The 22,504-nt window shown below is 52.4% G+C and overlaps 2 protein-coding genes across 2 annotated transcripts; both read left to right on the top strand.

The window, feature by feature from the left end:
- Positions 1-35: 35 nt before the first annotated feature.
- Positions 36-8,171, top strand: CCDC151 (coiled-coil domain containing 151). Its single transcript, XM_036034378.1, is given in 21 exon segments — positions 36-472; positions 475-669; positions 1,901-1,918; positions 1,921-1,986; positions 1,989-2,020; positions 2,141-2,218; positions 3,867-4,037; positions 4,156-4,164; positions 4,166-4,258; positions 4,354-4,395; positions 4,397-4,471; positions 4,673-4,706; positions 4,709-4,794; positions 4,987-5,139; positions 6,051-6,211; positions 6,297-6,382; positions 6,385-6,521; positions 7,039-7,125; positions 7,127-7,198; positions 7,563-7,647; positions 7,842-8,171. Coding segments are annotated over 21 exon segments (1,842 nt in total). The 5' UTR covers positions 36-429; the 3' UTR covers positions 7,961-8,171.
- Positions 8,172-8,923: 752 nt separating this feature from the next.
- RGL3 (ral guanine nucleotide dissociation stimulator like 3) lies at positions 8,924-22,008 on the top strand. Its single transcript, XM_036034480.1, is given in 20 exon segments — positions 8,924-9,050; positions 9,157-9,212; positions 9,214-9,282; positions 9,893-10,116; positions 10,274-10,327; positions 10,446-10,660; positions 14,535-14,677; positions 14,763-14,978; positions 15,623-15,726; positions 15,833-15,917; positions 17,337-17,393; positions 17,503-17,589; positions 17,788-17,823; positions 17,903-18,021; positions 18,690-18,783; positions 18,904-18,974; positions 19,063-19,159; positions 19,825-19,947; positions 20,036-20,150; positions 21,067-22,008. Coding segments are annotated over 20 exon segments (2,133 nt in total). The 3' UTR covers positions 21,108-22,008.
- The last annotated feature ends 496 nt before the right edge of the window (positions 22,009-22,504 follow it).

Raw genomic sequence — 22,504 nt, 5'->3', positions numbered from 1 at the left:
AAGCCTCAGAGGAAATATTTCTGAAGGTTCGAACTTAATGGCGGCGCAAGGTGCCTCCATCTTGGGAGTGGCGGGTTCTACGATTGCAACAGAAAGTTCCTGAAAAATGCTCGCGAACGCCAGGTTGATTTGGGGTGGGAGGAGAAAAAGAAATAAAGGGACTAACACGTGATTGCGAAGTCGGCGCGACCCAGCTCCGTCCCCGGTTGGGGGCCATCCCTCCGCGGCATCAGCCAATGAGAGCAGCGGTGCAAAACGGTTTCCATGGGAGCGCGGAAGGGAGGAGGGGAAGAGGTTACCTAGCAATTGGTAGCTGCTGCGAAGCCCAGCCAAACCGTCGGAAAGTGCATTCCCAGACTCAGAGGAACCCAAACTGACAGATCCGGGACCGGGGTGATCCCTAGTCGGCCCTTTGGCCCCAACCCAGTCATGACGTCTCCCCTGTGCTGGGCGGCCTCCGACAACGCTCGGGCTTCCAAGACCGGCTTTCGACTTCTTCCAAGGCCAAGGGCGGTCAAACTCAGGCCAAAGGCCGCCACATTAGAGGCAAGGGCGGGGAACAGGCTTGGCACCCCCTCCATTCCAAGAAGAGACGCATCTATGCCAGCGTGGGGAAGTCCGCTGTGCACACGCAAGTGGCTGAGTTACAAAGGAAAATACAACTATTAGGTAAGATGGCTCGAAGGAGTCAACAGTGTCCACCCAGACCTCTGATTAGACATGGTGCGACTAGACATAGTGTTTTACCACAATTCATCCAAGTAGTTAGTTCTGGAGTCAAAAAACTCATATTTGTTCATGGTTTTTCTTATCTTATAAAACTCTTCCTGGACCCAGAGCCAACTAGGCTGTATTTCATACTTTTGTGTAATTTCAACTCTTCTATCATGCATGATGTGAAAATCATTGGTTCTAGCCCCCGCCAAGTGGCTCAGTTGCTTGGAGCGTTGCTCCTGTACACCAAAAGGTTGTGGGTTCCATCCTCCGTCAGGACACACCTAGGTTGAGGATTCACTCCCCCGAGTGTACATATGGGAAGCACCAGATCTCGTATTGATTTTTCTCTCTCTCTCTCTGTTCCTCTTCCTCTCTCTGAAGTCAATAAAGGTATCCTTGAGAGAGGGTTAAAAAAAAGTTTTGGAGATGATTTTTCTGGGTTCAAATCCTGGCTCAGCATATACTAATGGTTTGATCTTGGGGGACTAAGAGTGACCTAATTGTTCTCAGTTTCTCCATCTGTAAAGTGGTAACAGTATCACCCCATTGGTAGTTGAAATGCATTGAGTGCGTAGAGCAGTGTCGGGCACGTAGTGACACACTATAAACCAGGGGTTCTGAAAGGGAGAGGACAATTTTGCTTCACAGGGAACATTTAGCAAAGCCTGGAGACATTTTTGGTTGTCACAGTATTGGTGGCAGTGGGTAGGGATGGCTGCTGGCATCTAGAGGGTGGAGTCCAGGAATGTTGCTCAACATCTAGCAATGCACAGGACAGACCCCACAGCAAATAATTGTACATCCCAAGTGTCAGCCATGCTAAGGTTGAGAAATCTTGGTATAAACCATTACTGTTATTATTGTTTATTATTGTTAGGGGATAATCTTGCATAGTGGTTAAAGGTCATAGTGGTTAAAGGCCATCAGACTGATTGTGACCTTAAACAATCTAATAAGCCCAAGCCTCAGTCTTCTTTCTATAAAATGGGTACGACATGGATATGCACCTATTGTATGTAGTATTTTATACCTGGAGAGTTCTCAGTCTAGCATCCAACATATAATAAATGCTCAAAGCAAAGTATTGTGATGATTACAAAAAGATCGTCCTTCTGGGATGACCTCAGTCTTTCCCATCCCCCGTGACACTCCGCTTGTACCTGCCCATGTCACATGACCCCAGAGGGTGACCGGAAGGCCTTTATGAGAGCACTCAGTGGAACATCAAGAAGAATCAGGAAGCCATCAACCAGCTACATGAGGAGACCAGGTGCTGCAACTACAGTTAATGGACCTGCTCCAGGTGAGGGTATAGGAGTGGGTGAAGAGGTTCCAGGGGTCAGGGCCAGCATTCCCAGGGGCAGGGCACTGCCTCATGTACAAGTAGCCTGGGTTAGTGGTAACTGCACTCCTCTCTTTGCAGGGAGATGAGAAACTGGTCCAGGCATTGATTTGGGAATGGAAGTCAGAGAAGCCATACCTGAAGAACAAGACAGGCCAGGTTTGCCCCACACCCCTCCACTGACCATCTCCTTTCAATTTTTCTTTTAAGAATTTTTTTTTTTAGAGAGCGGAAGGAAAGGAGGGAAAAGGAGAGAAACATCAATGTGTGTGGTTGCTTCTCGCGCGCCACCTACTGGGGACCTGGCCCTCAACCCAGGCCTGTGCCCTAGAGTGGGCATCAAACCAGGGACCCTGTGGTTCGTAAACCAGCATTCAGTCCAGTGAGCCACACCAGCCAGGACCATCTCCCTTAATTTTCAACCTGGATCCTTTCCCCACTGGACTCCCTACCTCCTACCCCTCCCTCTCTAGTCCTTTCTCCATACCAGCCACTACTCAAGTATTCACTCAGCTTTTATCACACACCAACCATGTGCTTGCCATGGTATTAGGTGTTGGTGACATACAGTGAAAAAAAAAACAAAACAAAACTCAAAGTTCCCACTGGAAGAGAGATTCACACTTTTAAAATTTTCATTTATTGATTTTTTTTAGAGAAAAAGAATCATCGATTTGTTGTCCCTTTATTTATGCATCATTGCCTGTTTTCTTGTGTATACCCTGACCAGGGACGGAGCCCGCAACCCAGGCATATTGGGACAGTGCCCTAACCAATTGAACTACCTGGCCAGGGCTTGGGGGGTTCGAACTTTAGATTGATGGTTGGGAGGTCAGCGAGGCCTTTTCTTTAAGAGGTGATATTTGAGCTGAGAATGGGCCAGCCAGGAAATGATCTGGAGGAAAACAGTCCAGTCAAAGGGAGCAGTAAATGCAAAGTCTCTGGGGTGGGAACAAGTGTAAAGTGTTGCACACATGGGGAGGCCAGTGTAGCTAGACAGGAGTGAGTGAGGGGGATCGGTAGGAGGCAAGGGCAGGGAAGTCATCAGCAAGCTGTGCTGAAGGGCGCAGGCTTTGTATGCAAAGACTCAGGAAAGTGGAAGTGGACTGTGAGAAAGCAAGAGTGGAAGCCCAGGTGGAGGTCACTGGTGAAAGGTGGCATTGTGCACTGGGATGAAAGCCAGAAATAGGAAGAAAGTGCACTCTGGGGGGACCGTTGACATAGAATGGAATGGCTAACAAATTCAATATAGGTGCAGAGAAAAATGAGGTGAGGATGACATCAAGGTTTTGGACTTGAGTGCTTGAAGAATAGAGCGCTGCCGAAGGCTGAGGTGGAAAGATTTGAGAAGCACAGGTTTAGAGAAGAGCAAGTGCTGATTTGGCCCATGATGATTTTGAGGTGTCTGTGCATGCATCTGGAAGGCAGGTAGACATGAAGATATGAGCCTGCAGTTCAGGGGAAAGGCTTACATTTGGGTACCTCCAGTGTATAGGTAGGTGATCTTTAACCCCAAGACTGGATAGGAGATCTTGGTGGGTGGGGGTGTAGACAATAAGAGAAAGGACCCTGGGGCTGTCTCTCCAAAGGCAAAGGAGAGAAAGAAGGGGCAAATAGGGAGGTGGGTGGAAAATCAGGGAATGGGCTTCCTGAAGCCACCAAAGTAGGAAAGCTGTTGGGAGGAGGGTCAGACAGGTCAGATGCTGCTCAGAGACAAGGGAGATGAGAACTAAATATGGGAGAAGGAAGCTCCTGAGGAAGGACTAGGCAGTGGTTCAGGTCCCTGCTCTGGCTCCTCTCCCTCCAGCAGGCCCTGGAGCACCTGGACCACCAGCTGAGTGAGAAGGTGAAGCAGCTAAATGCTCTGAGGCACCAGGTGAGGTTGCGCCAGAAGTGGCTGGAGGAGCTCCAGCTACAGCACAGTCTGCGTGAGCTGGTGGTGGCAGAGGCACAAGATGGCGACACTGAGGTGGCTAAGGTGGGGCCAGTGAGGTGTGGAGGGGGTGGGAGGTGGGCAGAAGCAGAGGGGATGCTTAATCCTGGGGATGGAGGAATTGAGGAGGGGGGGAACTCAGCCCAGCCTTGCTTCCCTTTAGACCTTGCGGAAACCTGGAGAACCGTCTGGAGAAGGCCCGAATGAAGGCGGAGGAGGCAGAACACATCACCAGTGTGTACTTGCAACTCAAGGCCTATCTACAGGTAGGGACCACAATGGCTGGGGAGGAGGAGGCGAGTGGGAGGGCCAGCCTGGCCGGGGACAGTGTCACAGGCCTGCCCCACTCCTCATGCCCTAGGAGAAAGACTTCACTTGGAGAAACCGTCTGGACTCCATGGAGGGCTGAGGTGGCAAAAACCAAACACGAGCTGGAGGAACTGCATGTGGTGAACAAGGAGGCACTCGATGCCGGGACAGTGCCAAGGTGTCAGCCCACTGGTCCCTGGGGATCCTGCCCAGAGGTCATGGCTCCTGGCCCCGGAATCTGAATCCCAGCTGTCCCAGAGCCCCTCCCATCTATCCTAGGACCCTGTGGCCTGCCCAGTTGGGCCTGCAACTCCAGCCCTAAGCCATGGTAGATGCCAGCTGGTCCTGCTGTTCCCCTACCCGTCCCTCAGAATCAGTTGCAACATATGGAGGAGACCGTGTTCCGAGACGGAAGAAGCGTGAGCGCTATGTGACTGAGTGCAAGAAACAGGCAGAGGAGAGGAAACTGCAGACCGAACGCATGGAGCGCAAGGTGGGTGCCCCCAAGGATGCCAGGACCGAGGCTCTGTCCCACCCCTGCTGACCTTTGTTTGGTTGCCTTTGCCCTGGCCCCCAAGACTGGGCCCCACCCACTCCCTGACCCTTGTCCAGATACCCTTTTTTGGCCTCTGTCCTAAGCCCTTGTCTGAAACCTGACCCTGGACCTGACCTCAACCTGGAGCAGACCCAGCGAGAGCACTTGCTGCTGCAGTCTGATGATACGATCCAGGACAGTCAGCGGGCCAAGGAGGAGGAGCTACAGCTGCGCTGGAACATGTACCAGATGGAGGTGCTCTTCGGCAAGGTCAAGGACGCCACTGGGGTGGCCGAAACACATGTGAGTGCTGCCCACAGTTCTCTGCACCCTGGATCAGTTCCTCCGCACACAAACCTGCTCTCTTAAAGGAGATCCCTTCCTCCTTCAGCTACCACCCTGTTTTTCTGCTGCCCCTGACAACAGAACCATGCAAACTGTCTATACTCACCCCCACCCCCTCTCCTTCTGTTCACTCTTAAACCAATGACGCTGACTGCTTCGGCATGTGGGCTCTGTGAGAGCTGGGGGTTCTGTCCCTCTTCTTCTGTGTCTCCATCACCTGTAACATAGTCTAGGGCCTGGCACACTGCCTAGTGCCACCCTGGGCCCAGGGGAAGCTAAACTCCTGTCCTGAGCCCCCTCTTTGCAATGTCTTCTTTGAAATTTTTTAAGACTCTGTGTTTCCTGCTGGCCAGCACTGATCCCCCTGAACCTCAGTCTGGCTTCTCCCCTTTGGGCACTCTCCAATCCTCTACTCTTCCCGTGGGATGACCCCTGAGAAGGTCTGGGACTTGGACCTATGATGGCATCTGAGGCACTGTGGCTGGTCGCCTTTTCAGAAATTGGCCTGGTGGGCAGATCACTTCCACAGCCAGCCAGTATTTCCTCACAGGATCGAGCAAGATTCGCCCCCAGAATGTGGCTGGCACCTTGAGTTTGGAAAGCAGCTGTGGCCACTGCTAGCTGCCTCGCACACAGATTTTTGGCTGATTCAAATTCCTGATATGGAATGGAAAGGGCCCTGCAAAACTTATTTGTCCGAGGCTACCCACCTTTGAGGGAGCCCTGAGTCCTGCTCACCTAGTCCCTTAACATCGCTATGCAGAAGTCACCAGCTTGGGCAACCTGTGCTTCATGCCCCAGGAGTAAGGAAGAGGGTGGCACCTGGGCCTGCCCAGGCCCTGGCTCTGACTGAAGTCGGTGGGCCCCAGGCGGTGGTGCGGCGGTTCCTGGCGCAGGGCGACACCTTCACGCAGTTGGAGACGCTCAAGAACGAGAACAAGCAGGTGCTGCTGAGGCTGAAGCAAGAGAAGCAGCAACTGCACCAGCAGCTTGAAGACCTCAAGTACTCAGGGGAGGCCAGGCTGGTCAGGTGAGGCCCGGTGTCCCAGTGAGAGGGTGGGGGCCCTGGTGGAAGGCACTGTACTCCCAGAACTGCCCCCCCCCACTCCCTGTAGTGAACAGAAACTGCAGGCGGAGTTGCAGGGTAGCCTCAAGGCAGAGGAGCAGAGAAGGACTGAAGCCCAGAGCCGGCTGGAGCAGGCCCACGGGCAATGCAGATGCTGCAAGAGGGCCTGGAGCACCTGGTGGGCAAGCTGGAGCACATCACAGTGGGTAGCCAGGTCCCTGAGGAAGACCCACTCAGAACCACCCAGGACTTAAGAAGCAGTGCAGCCCCTCAGGTGAGGTTTCTGCCCTATAAGCCACTCGAACCCACTCCAGGCCTTGTCCGGGACATCAGAGGCCCACTTACAGGGGAGTCCCTACTCCTTACTCCTTACTCCTTAAGTGGCCCAGGACTTCAGAGACTTTGTGCTGTCTCAAGTCCCACCCCCAGAGGAAAGTCCCACCTTGCCCCCCAACCCAAAACCTTAAGAGACCCTGCTGCAATCTTGGAGCAGCTGGAGATACAAGAGGCCCTGCCCTGTCCACAGCAAAGCACTATTTCTTCAGGTCATCCCCAATGGTTTCTCTAGAGTGACTGTGCTCTCCCTCCCAGAAAAGCCTCCCCACACTCCTTGTCCTGCATCTCCAGTTCCCAGGTTCTGTCCTCACAGGTGTGGCTCTTGACTGCAGGAGGCCCTGCCCCACAGAGAATAGCACCACCTCTGTGGGGGCGTCACTTTAAAGACCTGGCCCCTGGGAGTAAGTGCCCAGTCCCCAGGTGTAACCTGCCCGAGGCCCCACCCCCTCCTGCAGGAGGCCGGTCACTCCACTAGGAAAGAGCTGGGTCCCAAGGCAGGTGACTATCTGCCCAACCTGCTGGGCCTCTTGGAGAAAAAGTTGCTTGCTGAGGCTGCAGGCGCAGCTCGAGGGACTCAACGTGCCAGAGATGCTGGACCACATTGCGGATCGTGAGGTACTCATGTAGGGAGGGGACTGCGCTGAGGGGAAGGTGGGCAGACAGCAGGGAGCTGGGGACAACCCATGGCGACCAGGACGAGGCCAATTTCAGAGGCCGAAGGGCAGGGCCCCAAAGACCAGGGGCTGTCCTGGCGGGACTGGGCACTTAGTGGTGGGGACAAGGATGTGGGACTGGGTATCAGGGTATATGCTGAGAACAAATGATGCCGCTGGGCCCGAGGGAAATTAAACAGGGGGATTGGCCAAGGGGCTGTATGGAATCAGGGTCTGTCGGAATGGTATGGGAAGGAGGGGGAACAGGACTTCCCCATAGTCCTTGTCCTGCTCACAGTCTTCTCTCCTGCGCCCCTCCTCCCCAGTTTTTCTCCAGCCTAGAGGGAAGACTGCCCACATACAACACCCGCATCACCCTGCCCCTTGCTGGTCCCAAGGACAAGTTCTTTGGTCAGTACCGGCAGGAGCAAAAGCGGATATGGGGGCCTGGGGACCCAAGCAGAGAAAAGCTGGATGGGAGGTGGTCTGAGACTGGGCTAAGGGCCAAGGTGGGGTAGGGCGTAAAAGGCTGGGCAGGGAAATCTGAGGCAGGGATGGGACCCTGGATCCCCTTATCGCGGCCCCCCACTGCCCCACCTCCACAGACGAAGAGGAGACGGAGGAGGAAGACAACGACGTGGTAACTCGAGAGGAGCTCAAGGTCCGTTCCCAGAAATTAATCGAATCTCGCAGCAAGAGGCGCAGTCGCTCTCGGAGGCTCTAGACTCTCCTCCCTCTTGCCCACCTGGTCTGGGCGCCAGCGGAGCTCCCAACCCCTCTGGGCGCAGCCACCCACACTCGGGGCCCCTTCGAGGGCCGAGCAAGGCCTGGGAACAGGAATAGAGTGGGCCATCGGAGCCCAGAGTAGATATCCCCCCAGGCAACTGTGCCGACCTTGGAATCACGAAATAAAGGTCACCGACCAGCCTCTTGGATCTTTGCCTCTCCTTGACCATGCACCCCCCCAAAAAAGACTGCTCCTCAAACCAGACCACAGGCTCTGCCCACTCCAGCCTGGGGGTTGATGACTTCCATCAACGGGGAACACAAATTGTGCCCTCTGCACCCCTCCAGAGATATGCCCCCCACCATCCAGTAAGTGGGGCTGATCAGCCCTCCCCACTTAAGGACAGAGGACCCTCCACCAGGGCACACAAGCCTGTCCCCACCTGATTTATATACACCAGTTCTCAGGTACCTGGGGACCCAGAAAAGAGCCTTCCTCCTGGGGTAGAGAGGTGACCTTTCTTCTGTGCACAGAATGACACACACCTATAGAGAGAACCAGGACTCCACCCCGAGGGCCTGGACTGGGCACTGGGTTCCAGCTGGGGGCATCCGAGAGCCGTGGGTCCCCTTCCCCCGCCCCCCCCCGCGCGGCCCGCCAGCCCCGCCCCGCGGGCCCGAAGTGCCCCGACACTGCCCGCGGCCAGCAGCCCTTCCGCCTCACTCAACCTCGCCGCGGAGCAGGACGGGCGCGGGCCATGCTGCGGACAGCAGGGAAGGAGCTTGCCCTGGTAAGGGGACCGGAGGCCCTGGGACCCCACATACCTGGAGACCCCCAGGTTCAGAAACTCTAGGTGCCCGCCCCCAAGACCCTATCTCTCAGCAGACTGGACCCTTCAGACTCGCCCGGGATTCCCTACCTCGGGCCTCTTGTCCTCCGACTCAGTGGTTCCTCTTAGGGATGGAGGAGAGGGGGCCAGCAACAGACTCAGTGACACCGGACCCTGGGACCTCCCCAAATGCCAGCCCATCCTCCCAGGACCAGGGAGGAGGGTACGAGCATCGTCGAGGGGACTTCCCTAGCCCGAGTCTTACTCCGGGAAGGCCTGGCCTGAGTCCCCGTGGGAGAGGGGAGCCAAGGGTCCGGGACCCGACCCCAGCGGCGCCCTGAACTTCCGCGCCCTCCGGGTCCAGGCGCCGCCGCTGCGGACTGGGGTGAGGATGGGGGGGAGACTGAGGACGGCGCGGTTGTACAGTGTCTCCCTACGGCGGCAGCACAGTCAGCGCCTGAGCCCGAGGGAAGGTCCTGGGGAGAGCCAGGTGAAGGGGATTGAGGGCGCGGGGGCAGAAGACTTGCAGGTGAGGGCGGGGTGGAGTAGAGAGGCTAGGAGGGTGGGAGTCGTCGTCGAGGGAGCGGAGGTGAGGGCAGGAGCTGGGCTCGAGGGGGAAGGCGGGCTAGGGTAGCCAGGTAAGATGGGCGTCCAGGTAAGGGGAGTAGGTGAGTGAAGTGCAGTCAGGTCAGGGCCCGGTTCGCGAGTGGGACCTGACGGCAGGAGCTAGGTAAGCCTGGTGAATGGGGCGGAGCTGGAGCGGGAGGGGTGGTCTTTAGAAGCTGCTGGATGAGCGCTGGTGGGGCGGAAGGCGAGGACTCCGACAACCAGTGAAGCGTAGCTGGAGAGCTGAGAACAGCCTGGGGGAGGGGAGGGGGTTAGGGAGTGTGCGTGGTGGGGAAATGAGTGGCGGCAGAGGGCGGGGACTGGGAGGACTATGGTGTCCAGGTCATTTGTGCGTAGCGCAGAATAATAAATCCAGGGGCCAGACTCAAAGAAATGGGCAGGATGAGATGCAACAGTTCTGCTAGCAATGGGTGTGATTAGAGAAGAAGTGCTGGGGGCTACTCCTCAGGTCAGTGCTGCTCCCTGCCTCACAGGTCCCCCGCCCCAATGCCAGCACCTTCCTCCATTACCGCACAAGCAAGGTGCGAGTGCTGAGAGCTGCGCATCTGGAGCGGCTGGTGTGGGAGTTGGTGTCTGTAGATCATGAGCAGGACCCAAGCTTCGTGCCTGCCTTCCTGGCCACCCACCAGGCCTTTGTGCCCACTGCTCGCGTTCTGGGCCTTCTCCTGCCACCACCACCACCACCCCTGCCGCCCTGGTCAGTACCCATGGCAAAACCTCCAAGCTCCCACCCCAGACCCTCTCCTGGGCCTTCCCTCATTTCTAGAATCAGGAAATCCCTCAAATCCAGAACCCTTCTCCTAAACCCTCCCCTTCCCTGCCCCTTCTTCACTTGGTTGGGGGGCTCCTTCCAGGGTAGAGATGAAGAAGACAGAGGGTCAAGATCTGAGCTTCAACAAGAACCTGAGGTTGGTTTCCCATGGAGTAGCAGCAGGGGGTCCTAGAGGTCAAAGGTTGGACCTGAAGTTGGGGGTGGGGGGCTGCAGAACTCCCAGGGAGCCTCTGAGACCCTGCTGTTCTGACTAGGGCTGTGGTATCAGTGCTGGGCTCCTGGCTACGGGACCACCCTCAGGACTTCTGGGACCCCCCTGCCCACTCGGACCTGGGCAGTGTCTGTACCTTTCTGGGTTGGGCTGCCCCGTTTGGAGCCGAGGCCCTGGAAGCAGAGAAGCTTTTGGGAGATTTCCTAGAGGAGGCTGAGCAAGAGCAGGAAGAAGAGGAGCAGCCCCAGGCTTCTGCAGGTGAGGCATTTAGGGAACTGATAGTGCTGAGTGGGCCTTTCCTGTTTGCTCCCTCACCCAGGGAACTCCTCCCCTCAGGGAGCTGCAGATCTTGCACAAGTTTCTTAATCCTGTTTGAGCCTCAGTTTTCTCACCTGTGGAATGGGGATAATGACCCCTTGTCTAACATATTGGCAATTGTCTAACACCTCCCTCCCCCCTCTATCCTAACTGCAAAGATACTCTGTCATTGGGTGCAGATGCCCTGCGTTTTTCTTGTGCCTTTTGAAAAGTTACTTTATTAAAAACATTTTTTAATCCTCACCTGAGGACATGCTCACTTTAGAGAGAGAGAAATGGCATTGATGTGAAAGAGGCTGCCTCTCACAGGGACCCTGATCGGGAACCAAACCTGCAGCCGAGGCATGTGCTCTGACCAGGAGTCAAACCTTAGACCAGCTGAGCCACCAGGCCAGAGCTTGTCTGATTGTTTATAGAAAAACCTGCCAACTTCTGTTGTAGAGAGCTTTGGGGGCAGAGAAAAATATCCACATACTTCGTTCAGGTCATTGTTCAGTTGTCACCTCCTCAGACATGCTTTCTCTGATCCCTTCCCAACACATATGTTCTCCCTTTCTGTGTCCCTTTAGCCTGCCTTATATTTCTGCATAGCACTCATTAGTTCTGTCCCCAGGGGCGGGAACAATGCATATTCATTGACTGAATAATTGTGTCCTGTTTATAAAGGATCGTCTTTCACCATCTGTGTTCCATCTGATCCCTATCACAAAAGCATCTATATCACTAATCTTCATCCTTCAATATATTGTATCCCTCCATCTTCCCTCACAGTTATTGTCTTTCTTCCTCTGCCTTCAAGATTTCACCAGCTGATTCCAAGTCATTAGAACTGTACAGTCCAATGCAGTAGCCACTAGCCCCAGGTGGTATTGAAAGTAAACTTAATTCTGTTAAAAATAAGCATTCAGCCGTGGCTCAGTGGATTGAGTGGCAGCCTGTGAACCAAAGGGTCTCCTGTTCAATTCCCAGTCAGGGCACATGCCTGGGTTGCAGGCCAGGTGCCCAGCAGGGGGTATATAAGAAGCAACCACACATTGATACTTCTCTCTCTCTCTTCCTCCCTTTCCCTCTGTCTAAGAATAAAAAATAAAACCTTAAGAACAAAGAAACATTCAGCCCTGGCTGGTGTGGCTCAGTGGTGTGATTCCCGGTCAGGGCACATGCCTGGGTTGCAGGCAGATCCATGTATCTCTCACACACTGATGTTTCTCTCCCTTTCTCCCTCCCTTCCTCCTCTCTAAAAGTAAGTAAATACATTCTTTAAAGAAATAAAATAAAATAAATTCAGTTCTTCGGTTGCACTAGCCACATTTCTAGAGCTCCGCAGGCACATCAGACAGCACAGGTAGGATATACCTTCACCATTACAGAAAACTCCTGAAAGTGTTGCCCTAAGCTATGAGTTCTTGAGGTCAGAGAAGAAAATGAACATTTATTAAATACCTACTGTGTGCCAGGCTCTGGGAACCTAACATCTTTATTTTGGGGTAAATTTTGACTATAGAAAATTTCAGACATACACAAAAGTAGAATAGTATAAGAACACTCAAACATCCATCACTCACTCACCTTCAATGATGATCAGTTAGACAAAAAAAAAAAAAAAAAAGTCCAGGATGATTCGAAGGCAAATCCCAGACTTCTATCACTTCACACATCAATACTTTATTTGGTTTACTTCTCTAATTGACAAGGACTTTAAAAAGTATGTAACCTTCATGCCCACAATCATTTCCAACAAAATCAGCAAGAGTTATTAATATCAAAAATACCCAGTCTGTAGTCAAATGCCCCTATGGTCCCTAAATTGTCTTTTTTTACAGTTGTTCCTTTGAAACACAAAGATCCATTTAAGGTATTCTGTTTTTTTCCTGGGTCCCTTTTATTCTGCAACATTCCACCTTTGCCTTTCGTTTAATGCCAGTAGGGGAAAAATGGCATTAAATGTCTCACATTGCTCATTTGTCCTGAGCAATGTCTCACATTCTTCTTCATTTGCCCACTTGCTTTCTCATGGTCACATGTGATATGTACCTCTACCCCCCATATTTACTGTAAGACCTGAAGGTTTGATTAGATATAGGTGTAATTTTTTTCCCAATGCCACTCTTTGAAACTATTACTCTTCAGTGTCACCTGTCCTAATTTGAAATGAAAGACAAATAATCAAGCAGATTTAAACAGGTAGTTTTAAAATAATAAGATGCTGTAGCTGTAATACAAAGGAAAATAAAATGAAAGCAACTTACACAATAACTGTGCTATGCTAAACATTGCTGTGTTGGTGCTTAGGCATGCCTCACTAGGAGACATGGTGACATTTTGTCAGAGTACCATGGTGACTCTGGCTGGCACAAACACCTACTAATGCAGGGGAGGTCACCGGCAACACAGAAGCAGTGGCATAGATGTTGGTGACATCATTTTCCAAAATGCTGAACACCTGTTGGAATTTCCAAACAAAACACAGTTCGGAGTTTCACAGTCCCTGAATTCCTGGAGTCAAAATAATTAGTGTTTATGAGGAAGACATTTGGGTGTTAGGTGCTGATTACTGTAAACAGGATTTTCAGGACACAAATGAATGAAAAAAGAAATAAATAAATAAGACAAAAAAAAGAAAAATAGAATAAATTTTAAAAAGGAACAAAAACAAAAAGAAACAAGGACACAGATGTCTTAAAGGGACATTTGGAGGCTGGGTGGCACAATTTATCAAAGTGTATGACCACCACCCCTTGCAGCAAGATTCCAACTTCTCAAGTGACCCCTATGGATGCCATCATTGAAAGACTACTGGTAACGTCATTCATGTTTGAATATTTTATAGCAGCTTGATATTCATGATCTCATTTGATTTTTATTTTTAAAAGATTTTATTTATTTTTAGAGAGAGGAGAAGGGAGGGAGAAATAGAGGGAGAGAGATACCAATGTGTGGTTGCCTCTCACATGGCCCCCACTGGGTACCTGACCCTCAACCCAGGCATGTGCCCTGACTGGGAATCAAACCTGTGACCCTTTGGTTCACAGGCTGGCGCTCAATCCACTGAGCTACACCATTCAGGGCTTGTTTGATTTTTAAAAAATGAAATGTGGATAAAGAAAACAAGGCACAGAGAAGTTTAAAGGCTTGTTTTAGTTTGCACAGCAAGCTTGGTGCACAAGTTTGAATTTGAACTTGGCATTTTCAGACAATGACTTTCCTTTAATCACAAAGTCATACGAACTCTCATGAAAAGAAAAGGGTAGAAGATCTTATCCTAATAAAGTCTCAAAGTCATAAAGCTATTTTATTTTTTAATATAATAATGTCTTACTGTTATTTTTAATCTGTTTATTTTAGAGAGAGGGAGAGACAAATATCAATTTGTGGTTCCATTTATTTATGCATTCATTGGATGATCCTTGTGTGTGCCCCCAACCTTCCTGGGCAGGAGATGCTGTTTTAACCAATGACCTATCAGGCCAGAGTCATAAAGCTCTGTTTTCTGTGCTAGTCTTTGAGCACCTGGCTTCGAATTCCTGCCCTGTAAATACTGAGGTGACTTAAGGCAGATTGTTCCTGCCTCAGCTTCTCCACCTGTAGAAGGAGGTAATGGGACCTGGCTCACTAGTAAGTGTGCTGAATCTCAGACTTAATCCACGCTTGGTGCCCTGTGAACGTCACTGTTGCTCTGAGGCCCTCACAAACAAGCAGAGAGGTCTCCATTTCACAGATGAGGAAAATGAGGCTCAGAAGCGCTAAGGGACTTGCCCTAGGTCACACAGCCAGTCCTGGATTCACTTTCCAACCCCCTCTAATGCTCCCTCAGGACCTCCTGGAACTGCTGGGACCCTCGATCCAGACTCCCCTGAAGGCTGCTTAGAAGAGGAGGAAGGGCTGGTACAAGAAGGCCCTGAGCTCCTGGACTTCAGTGTAGACAAAGTGGCTGAGCAGTTGACTCTGATGGACGTGGTGAGGATGCTGGAGGGGGTGCGGATGCAGGGCAGGTCCCCCCAGCCCAGATCCTAATCCCACAACCCTCCAACCCCTCTATCAGGAGCTCTTCTCCCGGGTGCGGCCCTGGGAGTGCTTGGGCTCCGTGTGGTCCCAGCGGGACCGACCAGGGGCCGCGGGCACTGCCCCTACTGTGCGCGCCACTGTGACCCAGTTCAACGTGGTGACCGGCTGCGTGCTGGGCTCCGTGCTCGGGGTGCCAGGCCTCGCCACCCCTCAGAGGGCTCAGCGGCTGGAGAAGTGGATCCGCATTGCCCAGGTGCATGTTGTGGGGGAGGGGGCCTGGGGGCGGGACATGGAGGTCCGCGAGGTGTTGGGAGAGAACAGGGGTGAGCAGAAGAAATAAGGACTGGAGTCCGGCAATGTGGACAGCGTTGAGATGGAGGGCGCCAACGGGAAAGTCTAGGAGAAAGCTGTGCCAGGCTGGGGTCGGGCGGCCAAGGGACCCTGGGTGGGTCTTAGGGTAAGAGGAAGGGATGGTGGTTGGCGGGGCGGGAATGGGATTGGAGGAGGAACCAAAGCCCAGAGAAGGGGGCAGGAGTCCCGAAAATGAGTGGTTAGAGGAGGAGCAGGAACCTGAAGAGAGTGGAGATGCGGCAAGAAAGAGGGGAACCTGGCCCGAGACTTGGGTTCCGGTTTTGGGTCCAGGAGAGGTGCTGTGGGCGCGGGTAGTGCCCAGGGGGGAGTAAGAATGGGGACGCGAGTAGTCAAGAGCAGAAGCAGAGGAAGTGAGGCAGCTGGGGGAGGGCCTGGGGCTGCAGACTGGGGGAGGGAGGAGCTCCTGGAGGAGAAACACAGCCTCGGTAGCTTGTCAGGTGTGGGGTCAGCAGTCAGGAGATCATGGAAGGAGGTTTATACATGGTTGGCTTGGGGTCTGACCAGCGCCCGCGCCCTGCCCCCTAGCGCTGCAGGGAACTGCGGAACTTCTCCTCCCTGCGCGCCATCCTGTCCGCCCTGCAGTCTAACCCCATATATCGGCTCAAGAGCTGCTGGGGCGCGGTGGGCAGGTGAGCAAGAATGGGGAGAGGAGCTGGAGCGAGACCTCCTCCCTACCTAGTCCCAGCCCTGACCCTCCCAGCCACCGACCCCTGACCCCTCTCCTGTCCCCTGCAGGGAACCGTTATCCACTTTCAGGAAACTTTCGCAGATTTTCTCGGATGAGAACAACCATCTCAGCAGCAGAGAGATTCTTTCCCAGGTACAGAGGCCCGGGAAGGGGGCCCCGGGGCGGGGCAAGGCACAGAGTTGTCCTTGTCCTAACATCGGGCGTCCTTTCCCTACACTGCAGGAGTGACCTTGCCCTTGTGTGTGGGCAGCCCCACGTTTTTACTGCCTCTGCTGCCCTCACCATAGCTCACATTTGGTAACTGCCTTATTTATTCAGTCAACAAATACCAGAAGTTACAAGAAAAAGGTTGCTTAAGGCTAGAATCATAGCAAAGAGTGGAACAAAAAATTGTGCAAGGGACTTGACTTTAATAAGCAAAACTAAAAAGCGAGTGCCCACAGATCAGACTTATTATAGGCAAGACAGCGGTTCTTTTTCTTTTTTATATATATATTTTTAAGATTTATTTATTTATTTATTTTTAGAGAGGGAAGGGAGAGAGAGAGAAGCATCAATGTGCAGTTGCTGGGGGTCATGGCCTGCAACCCAGGAATGTGCCCTGACTGGGAATCGAACCTGCGATGCTTGGTTCGCAGCCCGAGCTCAATCCACTGAGCTACACCAGCCAGGGCAAGATGGCGGTTCTAAATGTGGCCAGGTGCCAGTGTCTAGGGTGAGCCCAGGGCGCAGAGAGCATTCTTCACGTTCACCTCCTGCAGGTCTGTGCCCAAATGTGCCCCTGGGAGATGCCCTCCATGCACCTCCCCAGCATCTCCACCCGCCTTTGTTGTTCTTTTCTCCAAGTGTCCTTAATTACATGCTCCATCTGGTCGTTGCTCTCCCTTCCTAATGTCTGCTCCATGAGTCCAGCGTCTTTGTCTGTTTTGCTCACTGCTGCTTCCCCAGGGCTCAGAACAGTGCCTGGCTCAGAGCTGGCACTCAACATATATCTGAGTGAATGAATAGCTCACATAGGGATCATCTCAAGGATGAGCTCAAGGAAAAAGGAGCTCTGCATTAAGCACCTACTGTATAGCAGGCACCCTGCCAGGAGTCTTGGCCATGAACCAGAGAGACACAGTTCCCACCCTGGGGAGACTCAGGCTCCAGACAGGGAGACACACAGGACAATAATAACTGCCCCAGCAATGCTATCATTAATCACCAGGCAGAGCAACTCTATGAAGGCAAGGGTCAGGGCATTCCCAGGGGACTGCCTGAGGGCCTGTTCCATCAAGCCTGGGACAAGGATTCTCAACTGTGTTGAGGCTGTCCCTGGGGACCATGGTACCCACAAGCCCTACCTCTGGTCACCCACTGGGGCTTGCCTTCTGCCGCTTATCTCCTCCCTCCCTCCCTCCCTCCCTCCCCTTATTCACTTTCCTTTGAGTATGTCCTTTGCAACTGGTTTGTGATGGCTAAAAGCAAAATGGGTGTGTATTGAGGTATCTTCCCTGAAGGAGAGGTCCAAGAGACCCCAGGGTTGCTCAGGGCTTCCCCTGTCCCCAGGAGGAGACCACTGAGGGACCCCAAGAGGAGGATACTCCCCCAGGAAGCCTGCCTTCAGTGAGTGATGGTTGTTTGGGGTGGGGGACGGGTGGGACTCTCATGGAAGGGGATGGAGCTTCATGGGGTCAGGGATGGCTGAGAATGACTGGAGCTCTGGGTGCCACAGAAACTGCCCCCAGGCCCAGTCCCCTACCTTGGCACCTTCCTCACGGACCTGGTTATGCTCGACACAGCCCTGCCGGACATACTAGAGGTGTGACTCCTGACTCTTGACCCAGCACCACTTGCCCTCAGCACAGTGGGCCTCCTGACATCCCACCCTAGACCCTACCTGCACTCCTGACCCCAGCCCCCTTAGTGCAGTGGGGCTTCTGACATTCCAACCCCTAACCTTGACCCCCAATCATTCCTTGACCCTGGAGACTCCAGTTCAGATAAAGTTTGCCCCCAGGGGGATCTCATCAACTTTGAGAGAGGAGGAAGGTGAGTGGGCACTGGGGTGGGTGTGGGAGGGACCAGGGTGGGTTAGGGCAGGGGTGAGGTCTCAGAAGCCATACCCTCAGGAGTGGGAGATCCTGGCCCGAATCCAGCAGCTACAGAAGCGTTGTCGGAGCTACTGCCTGAGCCCATGCCCACCTGTCCTAGCTGCTCTGCGTGCCCAGCGCCAGCTCAGTGAGGAACAGAGGTGACCCTGTGGCCTGGCCCAGCCCTATCTCACTGACCCTGGATCACACACTGGATTCACCTAAGATCCCCTTCTTGAGCCCTAACCCCCAAACTGTGACCTTGCATTATCTCCAGCTCAATTAGGGGCCCCAAATGACCTCTGACCTCAAATTTGACTCCATCTAACTTTCTGACTTCAACCTTTAATGTACAGCTGGCTATTCAACCATCTCATCTGTACTCTTCCCACCCTCTGACCCTGACCTGTAACCCATTTGTGACCCCACCATCTGACACTCTGAGCCCAATCATTGATCCCCAATTTGGAGTAACTGACCCTGACTTTGATGTATTTGACCGTCCAATTCAACTATCCCAATTTTCCTTTCATTCTATTGAATCTATGACCCTAACTAATGACCCCAGTGATTTCCTGACCTTGAATTCTATACTTGATCCAATTTGACTCTTTAGTCCCATCCTCTAAATCCCTGTGTGACCTGTCAGCTAAGCCATCCCAACTCATCCCTAATAAGCCCCTATTACTTACTTTATGATCTCATTACTCCTGACTCTTACATTTGGTGCCCAGCACTTGGCTTTTTCCCACATGCCCAAAACCCAGATCCCAACTGATTTTAACCCTCATCTTCCAAATGTCCCCCCACCTGTACCTTGATCCCTCAGCTACCGTGTCTCCCGTGTCATTGAGCCACCATCCGCCTCCTGTCCCAGCTCCCCACGTGTACGGCGACGAATCAGCCTCACCAAGCGTCTCAGTGCGTGAGTCTTGGCTGGAGGGTGGGGGGTGGGTCATGTGTGAGGTGATATGGTCTGAGATGGGCAGGCTGCTCCTGGGGCTGAGTCTGGCCTTAGCCTCATTCCTTGTCCCCATCCTCAGGAAGTTGTCCCGAGAGAGAGAGGCTCATCCCCTGGTGGGAGTCCTGGGGACCCCTCATCCCCCACCTCCAGGTGAGTGTCCCTCTTAGTGAAGGAATTGTAGATGACAGGGTCAGAGGTCGAGGTAGCTATAGCACCTTAGGCTCTGTGTCTTTCCCAGTCTATCTCCAGGGTCTCCTCCATCCAGTCCTAGAATGAGGGACCCACCTCCTGGAAGTCCCCCAGCCTCTCCAGGGCCCCAGGGCCCCAGTACCAAGGTACCAGGACTGCCTGTGGAACTGTGGGCACCTAGGGCTCTGTATGTGTGTTGCGTGTGTTGTGTGTGTGTGTGTGTAGTATGGGATTTTAAGGCCAGGCATGTACATAGGGGATTATACTCATGCTTGACTCAGCACTTGGCGTGTCTGTCCAAGGGACCATGCACATTTTTGTGGTCTTGACTGAGGGATCATCCCTCCATCTGGTTTGTGCTCAGATCTAGACCCATGTGTCCGCTTGCCAACAGGCACTCTGGGATGCAATCACACACTTTTCTGAGAAAAGCGTGTCACCAGGAATTTGCGTTCCTAGAGGGGAAATGTGGGCATGAATACTCACACATCTACAGGACCATGTGCAGCCCTGTTCATGGACCTGGACTTGTATGTGTAAAACAACTGTGAGCATATGTATGTACTCACTGTTCTGTGTACACAGGATTTGTATGTGTACATGGGTTTGTGTTAATCAGTTGTGTAAATTTGTGTAACAAGGAATGAAGGTCTGTATGTGATGGAATTGCATACATGTGGGCTTGTGTGTGTGTGTGCCCTAATTGTGTGTCCCTTGGCTCTGGATGTGTACGGGCAAGTGCTGAATACATTAATGAGGAAGGGGCTTACTGCTCTGCCACTGCTCAGCTTCCACCCCCCATTGCCTACAGCTGCCCCTGGCCTTAACCCTGAGCTGTCCTCGAATCCCTGTTGTGGGGCAGCAGGGCTCAGAGGCCCGAGTCATCCGAGTCAGCATCGACAATGACCATGGGAACCTGTATCGAAGCATCCTGGTGAGGAACTAGGCCAGGGACCTGCTGGAGGTAGCCCTTCCCTTGGGAGTCAGACCATCACACCTCACCTTTCACTTGCTTTTCCCAGCTCACTAGTCAGGACAAGGCCCCCAGTGTGGTGCAGAGAGCCTTGCAGAAGCACAATGTGGCCGAGTCCTGGGCCCGTGACTACCAGCTCTTCCAAGTCCTTCCTGGGGACAGGGGTGAGCAGGGACAGCTTGGCTGGGGGACAGCTGAGCTATGAGGTGGCACAGGCACAGAGCAGGGGATAAGAGGAAGCAGGGGTTGGGGGTAAGCGGCAGCAAAATATTTGTTTTCAGTTATATGGCTCATGTGGTTATCCTGGCTTTGTGGGGAAATGAGGAAGTCCAGGGTTAAATGAGAGGGACTGTAGAAAGTTGTTGGGCTTAAATGCATAGGATCACGAGGTTATTCAGGGTCAGTCTGGTGGGGTGTGAGACTGGGAGGGGGTCTGGGCTTCTCTCTGAGGGGAAATGAGTTTGTCCAGACTCAGCATGAGGACTCTGAAGTTATCTGAACTTGGCATGGGAGAAGGCCCACAAGGTATTGAAATTCAGGTAGGGGAGCATGAGGTTGCTCAGTGTAGGAGGTTGTCTAGTTTTTAAAGGGAGAGGCAAGAGGTTGCTATATTAGAGGATGTGACCTGAAGTAGGCTGGACATTAGGGAGGAATATATGAGATTCAGGTTTCAAGGGCCCCAGGTTGTGCAAGCTGGAAGTGGGAAATGTGCAGAAGTTATCCAAGTTCATGGTAAGAGCAGCATGAATGTGGCTGGGAACTGGGCGGGAGGGGAGGAAGGAAGTTGTTTGGGATGGGTGGCCTGAGTTATCCAAGCTTGTAGAATAGAGTGTGCAGACTTCAGGGGAAATGGCAGGAATTGCCCAGGTTCATGGTGGGGAGGGAACCTGAGCTGTACAGGCTTCAAGTAGGCAGTTGTCCAGGTTCCCAATGAGAGGAGTATGAAGATGGCTTAGCACTGGCTGAAGAGACCAAGGTTGTTCAGGCCCCAGGGTGAATGGCAGAAGGTGACCTAGGTCCCTTGTGGGAGAAGTATGGAGGTTGTGCAGGCCTTTCATTATTCTGTCCATGCCTGGCCAGAGCTCCTGATTCCTGACAATGCCAACGTCTTCTATGCCTGAGTCCAGCCGACACTGAGACTTCATGCTGCGGCGGAGGGAGGAGGCCAGGCACAACCCCGGTCTGCCCGACCTGAGTTGGCCCTCTGCTGCCTCCAGGACACAGGTCCCCATGTGGGGATCATGGGGTCACCCTGGGGGCAGCGAGGGCACTCCCATTCCCCAGTAGAGCCCACTGTGCTCCATACCTTTGTCACCCTCTCCCCCAAGTTTATTGGTCCCCATCCATCTGACCCTCTTGGCACTGGATCCCTAATCCAAAGCCATCAGCTCACAGCATGGCTGGTGGAGAACTGCATGCTGGGGATCAGACCCTTCCCCAGAGAAATCTTGGTAACTGTTGGAACTGACAGAAGTAGAAGAAAACAGTGACCAAAATTATGAAACAGGAGTCAGTCTTTTTTGTTTGGTGCCTGTGCTTCATGTTCACTCTTCATTGAGATAAAAATGTAAAAGAAAAAACTAAGAGTCCTAAAAACGGGGTTGGGTGAGGCATGACCAGACACTGGGAGATGGTGGCTGTCATGCACACAGGTTTCAGAACTCCCTCCCCAACACTTTTGGGGTGGTATGCTTCTTTTCTGCTGGTGTATGGGAGATGAAGAAGTGAAATTCCATTGGAATCAGAGATAAATACCATTATCACCCATGAGTCAATAAGGGCTGTGGCAGGAAAGGAGAAGCTGAGCTGTCTGTCGGTACTGGGGTAGGAAAAGACACAGGTAGAAAAGGCAGAGGTGGAGTGAGCTGTAGAGCTACTGACAAGAGTCATAATAATGATAATAATAATAATATGCCCATTTATGAACTCTACTCTGTGCTGGACAATAACCAGAGCTTTATATTTCACTGTATTAGTCAGGATTCTTTTATGTTTCAAGCGGTCAAAAATCAAACTCAAATAGGCATGTGCAAAAAAGGAAATTATAGCTTGTGTGATTGAAAAGTTCAGTGAGTTCAGCTTCACACACAGTTGAATCCAGGGACTCAAAGATGTCATCAGGATTTTGTTGCTGTCTCTTGGCTGTAATTTTGCTCTAAGAATAAAATTGCCCATTCTGTCCTCAGATCTGATCACCTTTGTGGTGATACCACCAGTGATTTTTACCTGGTCACCTAAAATTTTTTAAAAATTTATTTCCGATACTCTTTGCAGCAAAATGTGGCATGTGACTAAGTGTTGGACAATGAAATGTAAAGGGAATGAATATGGGCAAATGCTAGGTTTGTCCTTAAAGACAAGGGATAGTTCTCTTTCTCCTTTTCTGCCTCCTACTGTTTAGAGTGAATCATTTTTCAGGTACCACACCTCCTCAGGCATGTACCTCTGCGGGCTGTTTTACCCCAAGTTAAACCAAGCCCAAGTGAATGGCTTTTATGGCCTGTTCTATAATTGCTTT

The sequence above is a fragment of the Phyllostomus discolor genome, chromosome 8 (genome assembly GCF_004126475.2).
Source record: "Phyllostomus discolor isolate MPI-MPIP mPhyDis1 chromosome 8, mPhyDis1.pri.v3, whole genome shotgun sequence".
In the NCBI taxonomy this organism is placed as follows: Eukaryota; Metazoa; Chordata; class Mammalia; order Chiroptera; family Phyllostomidae; genus Phyllostomus; species Phyllostomus discolor.
Note: the sequence above shows the minus strand (reverse complement) of the source record. Positions and strands in the feature narration are given on the sequence as shown.